The sequence below is a fragment of the Saccopteryx leptura genome, chromosome 6, assembly GCF_036850995.1.
Source record: "Saccopteryx leptura isolate mSacLep1 chromosome 6, mSacLep1_pri_phased_curated, whole genome shotgun sequence".
Lineage (NCBI taxonomy): Eukaryota > Metazoa > Chordata > Mammalia > Chiroptera > Emballonuridae > Saccopteryx > Saccopteryx leptura.
This window is the reverse complement of record NC_089508.1, coordinates 156,271,645-156,281,883: the sequence shown is the minus strand read 5'-3', so window position 1 is coordinate 156,281,883 and position 10,239 is coordinate 156,271,645. Positions and strand designations below refer to the sequence as shown.

At 42.5% G+C, this 10,239-nt stretch overlaps 1 protein-coding gene across 1 annotated transcript; it reads left to right on the top strand.

Moving 5' to 3' along the window:
- Nucleotides 1–232: 232 nt before the first annotated feature.
- Nucleotides 233–7,820, top strand: CDKN2AIPNL (CDKN2A interacting protein N-terminal like). Its single transcript, XM_066344200.1, has 3 exons — nt 233–521; nt 2,159–2,258; nt 7,444–7,820. The coding sequence occupies exons 1-3, from the start codon at nt 283–285 to the stop codon at nt 7,453–7,455; spliced, it is 351 nt and encodes a 116-aa protein (XP_066200297.1). The 5' UTR covers nt 233–282; the 3' UTR covers nt 7,456–7,820.
- Nucleotides 7,821–10,239: the final 2,419 nt, after the last annotated feature.

Sequence of the window (10,239 nt, the reverse complement as noted above, 5' to 3'; positions counted from 1 at the left end):
TGCCGAGTGAGAGAAAGGGCCACCCGGTCCCTGTGCTTGGGGACCTCCGTTTCCCTACCGGTTCCTCACGGAGTCCACCGAGAACCGCCCCTGAGGCCAGCAGCCACCGGCTGCGCAGCTTTGAGGAGCCAGGCCGGTCAGGCCGCCAAGCCCGGCGAGGGCGCTCCAGGTGGGTCCTCCGGAGCAGTCGCGCACCGCCTGCGCCCCTCTAGCCGCCGGGAGGTGGCGCAGTGCGTGTCGGGAAGGCGGCGGGCGGGTTTGGCCCTCGCGGCGTTTGGCGCCATGGTGGGTGGCGAGGCGGTCGCCGCGGTGGAGGAACTGATTTCGGGGGTACGGCAGGCGACCGACTTCGCCGAGCAGTTCCGCTCCTATTCGGAAAGCGAGAAGCAATGGAAGGCCCGCATGGAATTTATCCTGCGCCACCTGCCCGACTACCGCGACCCGCCCGACGGCGGCGGCCGCCTGGATCAGCTGCTGTCCCTCTCCATGGTCTGGGCCAACCACCTCTTCCTGGGTTGCAGGTGCGGACCCCTGCCGGCCGGCTGACCCCGTCCCCTGCCTTCCGACCCGCAGTCCTCGCCCGCTCTCCGCCTCAACCTCCAAAAGCTCAGGCCAGGCCTACGTCTGTTTCTTACCCTTAGCCAGCCTCTTAGAAAGATATTTATGACTTAGTTTCCTCACTTGAAAAATGAGTTGTGATGGTTACAATACTAAGGGATGAAAAGCACTTAGGACCATCTCCTATGTCTGGCAAGAGCTCAATACATGCTGGATTCTAAAATTCCCATTTTGATTTGTATTGCTAGTATTAGTTCAAACCATCACCTTTGCAGAGTGCATTTCAAGTCCATTAGCGCCTTTCACCCACATAGCAAATGCAAAGACTTCCGGAAACTGAGATTCCCCAATTTACATATGAAAAAGCTGAGAGGGGAGGTGATTTATCTAGGGTTTGCGGCTTCTGAGGGGATGTAATCCGTGGCCTTTGGCTTTGTCTCCCTACTCCTCAGTCTGCTGGACCCTGAGCCAGAGCCAGAGCCAGGCTTTTCAGCATTGCCGTTCCTCTTTTAAAAAGTTACTGATTTTAGGGAGCAAAACATTGGTTTGTTGTTGTACTTGTTTATGTATCCTCTGGTTGATTCTTGTATGTTCCCTGACCAGAGATCGAACCTGTAACCTTGGTGTATTGGGACAATGCTCTAACCTTGTGGTTTTTAACTTTTTACACTTGGCGACCAGTGAAAATAGAATCATTTTGGGGACTGCTAAGATGGAAATCACTCTGAGCATAAGCAAGTTCAACTAAAATCATTGTGTTTATAATCTTCCTACAACAGGGTGACTAACTCAAAGACTGGGATGAAATTTCTGGCAGACCAGTCTGTGGACAGGTGTTTGAAAAACATTGCTCTGACGAACTGAGCTACTAGGCCAGGACTATCTTTCCTCTTATGAAAATAACAGATGCCTTGCATCCCCCTCTACCCACCCAGTCATGAAGGTGACAAATCTGAGACTTCCACTCCCTTTTATTTTAGTGTTTCCTGAAAGTATGTTTGGATAAAATGCCTCAGTTTAGTCCTGGTTTTTGTGCTCCTTATGGCTATCAACCCTGGTCACTTGGCCCCTCTAGCCCGAAGCCACTTGTTTTGCTTTCACTTGTTGGAGATTATTAGAACAAGGTTTGGGGAAGCAGCACCAGTCACATCCACCCTTTTTCTCTGCCTTCTTGGTGCCCCTGGGAAATACTGGTTAACAGGATCAGTGATTCGGCACATGTCAGAAAGTTAAACAAATAATGTTATTTTCATTAGACCAACATTCCATGTGTTCAAAAACAAACTTTCTTGGCCTTCATACCATATTATGAATATGTACTACCAGTACATGAATATGTACAGTGCCTCTATTTTTGTAAATCTTTTATTTTGTAAATAGGAAATTCCTGCTCTATTGGCATTTCTGGAGCCACTTCTATACCCCAAATGGGAAGAACTGTTAATTAACCTGCAGCTGAGCATGTATTGATTTCTGCTGTAGTATCAAATCAGTCCTCTGAGAATTGAGTTTATAGTCCCTTTGATTGCAGTTTCTTGTTAGCCCATAATGACAAATAATTCTTCCAAGGTTTTTAACCTTACTACTCTTTATTGTGCAGTTACAACAAAGACCTTTTAGATAAAGTGATGGAAATGGCTGATGGGATTGAAGTGGAAGACCTGCCACAGTTTACTACCAGAAGTGAATTAATGAAAAAGGTAAACAGGATTTCCAAGTGCATTTGAAATAGTATAGAGTTAACATCTATACTGTTTTTATGTGTTTATACTATACTGTGTTTATGGTGATATGTTAGAATATATATTGTTTTCGGAATGCTCATTTACTACCCTAGATATCTAAGCCCTTTCATTTTTATTTCTCTGTAATTGGGATAAACCTTTTCATATCTGGATAACAACTCAGCATGATAAATTATGTATTATTGGTGGAGTAACACAAACTCAGCCTTTTCTGTTACTCTTCAGTGGTCGGAAAACCCTGGCTTGCAAGCCACATGCAGCTCTTTGGCCTCTTGAGTGTGGCTCTTCCACAAAATACTACATACCCTAATTAAGTTAATAACAATGTACCTGCCTATATAGTTTAAGTTTAAAAAATTTGGCTCTCAAAAGAAATTTCAATGTTGTACTGTTGATATTTGGCTCTGTTGACTAATGAGTTTCACGAACACTGCTGAGTCTAGGTACATTGTTTTAAGCTTGTTTACATTTTTTTTAAAGAAGATGTTAGCTAGAGTGCTACAGTTTCTCACTTATTAAAAAATCTGGTTGGTAACATTAACTCATCCTTACTCAACAGATGAGGGCCTGACCAGCCTTGTTTGGCCTCTTTGACTTACTGATAGGAATTTGATGGAGTAATGTCCACACATCATAGTGTTCCCCATTCTGCAGGGCTCAGTCTGATATAAGGCCATGGAATTTTTCACAGTGAGCTATTGCCTGTAAAGCCTTGTTTCTGGATCTTGAGGCTGAGCCATGGAGAGTATGGCAGGAAGAAGCTCAGGTGATAGGGCTGGGCAATCCAGCTGCTTCTCAGAATCCCCCAAGACATGCTTTTTCTCATTTGCCTGAATCTCCCAAAGTTTTTTTCTTTGGCACTTTACCCAGGTCTCTTTTAGAACAGATTGTAAGCTTCTTGAGGTGGTACCTAAAGTTTCAGTCTTAACTCCAGAACGTAGTATAGGCATACCCCAGAGAAGGAGCTCAGAAAATGCTTACAAAATTGACCAAAGCAGTAGAGTAAAAGACTGCTGACTTCTTTTTTAGTTCTACCCTCAGAAACATAGGTAAGGCCTTCCCTCACCCCAGTTGGGTCTTGTTTTTGGAAGGCAGCACATATAAAGAGGTTCCCTTCTGTGTGGGTAACCAGGAACTTACTCAGATCCGCAGCTGCTCAGAGAGTACTTCAGCCCCCAAAAGACGCCCCACTTGATTTCGGACAGTTTTACTATAAAAGTATTCTTTATTTTTTAATCTGAACCCGGAAATCAAAAGCTTCAGGTTGGTGTTCAAGGGGCTATTTTGTTTTTATTTTATTATTAATCATTTTTATAAGGTTTACATATAGAAATTTCTATTTCTTTCTCTTTTTAAAAATTTGTTTATTGATTTTAGGCAGGAAAGGAGAGAGGGAGAGAGACAGAAACATTGATCTGTTTCTCTCCAGCAGTTCTCAACCTGTGGGTCGCGACCCCAGCGAGAACCGCTCACGGGTTGAGAACCGCTGCTCTATGTGCTGTAACGGATCAAACAGGCAACCTTTGAATATCAGAACAATGCTCTAACCAGCTGAGCTACTGGTCGGAGCTTTATTTTGTTTTTAAAATCAGCTATTGCCCTGGTTGGATAGCTTGGTGGGTTGGAGCATCATCCCGAAGCACAGAGGTTGCTGGTTTGATCCCCGGTGAGGGCATATACAGGAGCAGATTAATGTTTCTGTCTCTCTCTCCCTCTCTCCCTTTCCCTCCCTCTCTCCCTCTCTCTCTCTCTCTCTCTCTCTCTCTCTCTCTCTCTCTCTCACTCTCATCAATACAAAAACATTTTAAAATCAAATCAGTTATTAACGGGGCTACTGTTTTAGCCAGGAAACTATGTGATTCTCTCATATAGTACTTTAAAAAAATCTCTGGGCAGTAAGTCCTTTAGTGTCCTGGAGCAGTGAGGTTCCTGGGGCCCAGACAGGGGCAGCTGGAGAGTTGCTGGTTGCCTGAATGCACTGTGTGAGGCAGGAGCAGGCAGGGAATGGGGTGCTTTACTTCTTAGCTGCTTGTGGCAGACTCTCTCTGTGATTTTTTGCTCCTAAGAGTTATTCTGCTCTCCTAAGATCTTTCACATCAATTTTATTATAGTATACTTTTCTCTCTCTCTCTCGTATGTATAATACTTGTACTTTCCAGTCATGCTGGGCCATTAGAGATCAGATCACTTCATGATATTTGGGCTGCAGCCCCAGGAGAGACTAAGGAGGTTTTGTAATTGATACGCACATCCCTACTGTTACCTGTGGACCAGTGTGAAGTATATATGTGTGTGTTGGGGGGGGGGGGGGTGTCTCTCTAAACTGTTACACATTGTAAAGGGGTTTTGAATCTCAAAAATAGGGGCAACCCCTGCCCTGGAGTGTTCATTTTTGACGCTGTCATTGCACAATATTAGTTTCCAGAGACTAGTTCTCAGGCATGAACCTGGCATCCCTGAAACCAGCTCTGCCATCAGTCATTGGCACCTATCTACCTGGAAGAAGCCTGCAGGAAGCCTATACTTCTGTAACACTTTTGGATTATCTGTGTTTTAATTTACTTCATATACAACTTATGTTTTCTTAGTAACCAAGCCTAATTTTAGACTGTTGATGCACTAAAAATGGAACTCAGTTGATCCTGAAAAGTGAGGTACTTAGAGGGTGCATAGAGTAGCCAGCTGTTAAGACTCTTCTAGATAAGCCTATCCTGCCAACAAATCATCTGATCTGTGTGCCATGACAGACCTGTTTGATTTTGAAGGCTGTCCCCTCTCCATTGAATGCCACCGTGAGAGCCCACTGTAAAGAGCCATGGGGACTTTGCAGCAGTTCTTTTGTCTCTTGCCTGAGGCTTTTGCATGTAATAGAGGCTGGCAAACCTTAAGCAACATTGCCAGCCCAGAGACCAAAAAACATTGGCACTGAGCCATGCACCTGAAAATGTGTATTGTAGTTCTGCCCAGAATTATTGATTCTTACCTCTAAAATTAGAGTTTAGTTAGGTTTTAAAGCTTGCTAGCAGTAGAGATGAATCACCTGGCATTGTTGGTATCTCAGGAATGGATAGTGAAGATGACTTGAGACATACGCTCTTTAAAGTAAAAGTTTAAAAATATTTTATGGCCAGTCTACAGTCTTGATGCAAGTGTATCTGTCCAACCTTTTTTTTTCCTAACAAAAGAAATGAACACTGGTCTCTCTGACTGGTGGTGTTTGTCAAACAGTTGCAGTGTATGAGTTTTCTTTTGAAAGAGAGAGATTCAAATATATTGAGTGAACATTCTCAATTATCTGCCATCACTAGGCACCTATCAGCAGCCTTTGTGGTTGACCAGCTTTACCCATTAATGAGCAGTAATTAACAAATGAGCAGCAGCTTAGGTGTCATTACTGTGACTGACAGAGTTAATATTTCCAAAGCATTGTCTTATGGAGAGAAAGGAGTGATTGACCAGGAAGCTGTCATTATTGACTAAAAAGAAGAATTTGTCAACTTAATTACTTGTCCATTTTCCCTGAAAGCATTTTTATTCAAGAGGGAAAATGGCAGAATGGAAAATGACTCTATATGAAAAGTGAAAAAGAAGTTAGAAAAACTAGTGTGTCTGCATTTCGGGAGGTTCTTTATTGTGCATTAAGTCCAGTCTTGGCAAGCTGTAGGGAATGGAGCAGCCACTCCCTTGGTGGGAGATCTGATTCTAAAGTGGCAGGATTTTTTTTTTTAATTGCAGCCTGTCACATTAAATCAGGCTTTGTCTTGCATCACCAAGATGAATGCTCAGTGGAGCTACCTTTTCCCCTTTATCCACGAGAAGCTGGAAAAGCTCTGTCTGTCCCCACAGGCCATTCTCTTGGCTGGTGCCCAGGATGAGTGAGTCACCTGCCAACACCTGTGTCAAAGACCATACTTACAGCATGGTGGCAGCTGTTGTGCTGCTGTAGTCTTGGTCTATCTTACCAGAAATCTAAGAGATAGTTTAGGGAACCTCCTTCCCTTTGGACTGTTTGTGCTGTTACACTCTCCTTTCTAAAAGGAGAAAGACTTCTTATATATTGTTTTTGCTGAGGAATTTTGCTTTTTCGTTTCTCAAAAAGACTGGGAGCAATAGGCTTATCTAGGAAATAGGTCATACCTTGAAAACTCTGATTACTAAAAAGACTCTCAAATTGATTCATTCACACTGCTAAATGTTAAGGAAATGCATTCAAATACAAGGTGACAGCCAAAATGATTTCACACCCTGCTTAAAAGTTGTGTAAAATCAAGTTTAAAATTTACCAGAGGTGCTAGAGAGTACCCAGAAAGAATATATCTGCTTCATTTTGCCACTATTTTTTTTTTCTTTACAGAGACAGAGAGAGTCAGAGAGAGGGATAGACAGGGACAGACAGGAACGGAGAGATGAGAAGCATCAATCATGAGTTTTTCGTTGCGCATTGCGACACCTTAGTTGTTCATTGATTGCTCTTTCATATGTGCCTTGACCGCGGGCCTTCAGCAGACCGAGTAACTCTTTGCTCAAGCCAGCGACCTTGGGTCCAAGCTGGTGAGCTTTTGTTCAAACCAGATGAGCCCGCACTCAAGCTGGCGACCTCGGGGTTTCGAACCTGGGTCTTCGGCATCCCAGTCTGACGCTCTATCCACTGTGCCACCGACTGGTCAGGCAATTTTGCCACTATTTGAAGACATACATTTACAGTTTCTAATAGTGTGAAATCCAGAAGTATATATATAACCTTCACATCTGCTAAATATCCTTTCTGAATGTGAAATGTGAATTACTACCTGGATTCAGCTGATTTAAATTTAGAACAATAAGTGTTTGTGTGGTTCTTCTTTTAGAAACTTTCATTGCAGAACAGGCCGGGGAAAAAAGTTATATTTTAAGTATTTTTGTTATCACATTACCTTGTGAACATTTATAGATCTCAGACAAAAAAATTTGGGTTCTGGCTTTCAAATGGATGGTATGGTCAGAGTTCTGAATTTTCTGTATGTAGTAAAATATTAATAATTTCTAAGTCTACTTACCATCTGGGTAGTACATAAATACCGCATCACTGTTGTATTTTAATTTATGAATCTGATTCACTGGACTACATAGCTACATAACCTTTTCTTTTTTTTTCCCCCAGCATCAAAGCTAAGGCAGAAGATTCATCACATTTTCATTATCAGCTACAGGCTAGAAAGGAGGCTGGGATGAATGTGACCTTGACCACAGAAGCTCTCTTAAGATTCCTGCAGGGTATTACTAACATGTAGGAAAGAGGCAGTTGAAATGAAAGTGGCATTTTAAAAGGTCTCGTTCTGACAGTGGCTATCATTGTGAAAGTATGCGTGGATATTTATGTATTTATAAATCATACCCTTTTTATTTTGTTTTTTAATATACAACTTTGTTAAAAATGTGTATTTTTTTTATGTTGACGTAATACTGGAAAGTAATGGATTTTACACTTTGGATTTCTCAACAATGTACCTTTAAGTATGATTTTGATTTTGATGGGTGTTTTGTTGTTTTTTTTTTGCTCCACTGAGGCCAACCAGATCCCGTATTTCCCATTTCTATATGAAGTTTACGCTGTCCATATACTTCACTGCCACACACACATTTTTTTTAAAGAGATGAATGAGAATCAAACCATAGGCCTCGGTAACCCATCAGCTCATGGAGAGACGCAGCCTATAAAAAAGCACCTGACCTTATTTTAAAACTGGCAAAAGATTGCAGTTTGGTCCAGGCAGCCAGTTGATCTGTAGATTCTCTAGAAGAATGTACTAACAGAACAGTTTAGGGTGCTCAGTTGACAGTGATATCATATCATCTAGGAAATAGCTTTTTGAAACATTCCTTAGAGTCTGTCCTCTACCTTTGCAGGGGAAAGGATTCCCTCTGAACCCTTTCCAGGATCCACGTGGTCCTGTGGCTTACCTATTGCATGGGCACTGGGGGGAATGGCAGTATCACTGCCTTTGATGCTTTGCTATTTGTAGTATGTGTATGAAAATACAGTGTTCCATCGGAAATGAGATTTATATTACCCCATATGTCAGGTAACTTAGTGTTTCCCTGCTGTACTGCGCTAATGTCTCTGCTGGGAACCCTTATGTCTGGAAGGAAACCGTCAATTTCTGTCCTCTAGTTATGTCATCTAGTAATGGCTCTCATTCTTGATCAGTTTAGGGACACCTTTTGGTTCTGTAGGAATTAAACACAAATCTTAAAGGCAAGAGTTTTAGAATTTAAACAGAATTTTGGTCATATGGAAATTGCTTCCTTCAACAAATATTGAATGCACATTAAAAAACTCTCTGCCCTCGTGAACACACACAAATAGACAAAATCTTTGGGGGAGAAACAATCTCATATGGCTCACTTTTCATTAAAATAGCAAGCAATAATGCCTATTTATTATTTTTTTAAAAAATTAGATGATAAGCAAAAAAAGTTTACTGTCCCTTCAAAGTTATAACTCCCAGGGCTAAGGGTGGTGTTGGCTGCCCTCATTTGAGTTTGGGTTCTCAAAGTGCCAGCAGTAGAGGCAGAGTCCTTTGCATGTGCTCCTGTCACACATGGAGGTGGGCTTGAAGCCTTGCCTGTGGACAAAAGGACTAGCTCAGGAGGTGGGGTAAATCATTTGAACAGATGACCTTGGAAATCGAATAGTAGACAGTGAAATTATTAAGCTTCTATTAGATGGAGCTAATTCTTATCTGTTCTAGACCATGTGAACCCGAGTTGGTTTTTTTTTGACAGTGCTGTGAGAAAATGGTGCTTCTTTAAAATATAACCCTGGTAGTTGTAGCCTATTCCCAGCCTAGGAAAAATTAGCTAATGAACAAAAAACAGCCTTGACTATAGTCCTCCCACCTATTTGCTTGAGAGGCAGAAGGATGCTGTTAGGGGCCTGAGCCAAGTCTTGGTGCGCCTCTGGTTTAGTGTAGTAAGGTCAGCCTTGAACTGTGCAGGCCTAAAGCCCTTGCTTTCATTTGAATGCTAGCATCAAAATCTCATTCTCTTAGGGCTGCATTTTCTTCTCCCTTTGACATTTGCTTCTATTAAGAATGTTTAACTGAACCTAGTAGATATGAACTGGCAGGTGATTTCTCCTGAGTTATTTCCCCGAGTATAGGGATCTGCAAAGTGGGGCTGATGCTACTTTAATCTTTAAGGGTGCTTAATTTTATTTCATATAAATTTTAGTTGAAATAATTCATATCTTCCCAGCTTGGCCTCAAAGGAAAAGTAGGGCAGGAATTAAACTGTGGGAGTTCGCTAAATGCCTGGTACTTTCAGACATTAGTTTCTCCATTGAATCCTCCAATAATCACCCCACCAGACCAGGCTCCATCCCCAGAGCTGCAAAAGGGTATGCCTTTCCTATTCAAGTTGTGGAGCAGGCCCTAACATGTGACTTGATGCCCATTAGGTACTTGGTAGATATGCTGACAATGAAGGGCAGCAGGCACTGAACTATGCAGCACCAAATGTCAAGCTGTTCTGGAGAAAGGGTCAGAAGCACAACCTCCAGAATGGAGAAAAACAGCCTTGCCCACAGCTTATGTGTCCACTGTAGTCCTGCCACACCAAGGTGCCTAGGTAGCCCTGTACTACCTGGATCTAGGGGTCTGAGGCTTGCAGAAGCAGTAGGTATGCTCTTTTTTGTGAAAGTGGCCTTTGCTCTAGCACTGGCTGGCTGGCAGGCTTGCCTTGAAGTCTTACCTTGTAAACTGACTAGATAGATTCCTTATCACTCTAGGTGTGAACTTTGGGCCCCAGATGACTAAGAACAGTTGGGCTTGGACCATCAGTGACCTATATAGTATCACTTCCCCTTAAACCAGCTGTTTTCAACTTTTCAGGTACTGAGACAGTGACTCACGCTTCCTTGTACTGTTGACCAAATTGTTACGATTATATGCTTTTA

Coding starts and splice junctions, on each gene's coding strand:
- CDKN2AIPNL (XM_066344200.1), top strand. CDS start 283: ATGGTGGGTGGCGAGGCGGTCGCCGCGGTGGAGGAACTGATTTCGGGG. Junction 522..2,158: donor CACCTCTTCCTGGGTTGCAG/GTGCGGACCCCT, acceptor TTTATTGTGCAG/TTACAACAAAGACCTTTTAG.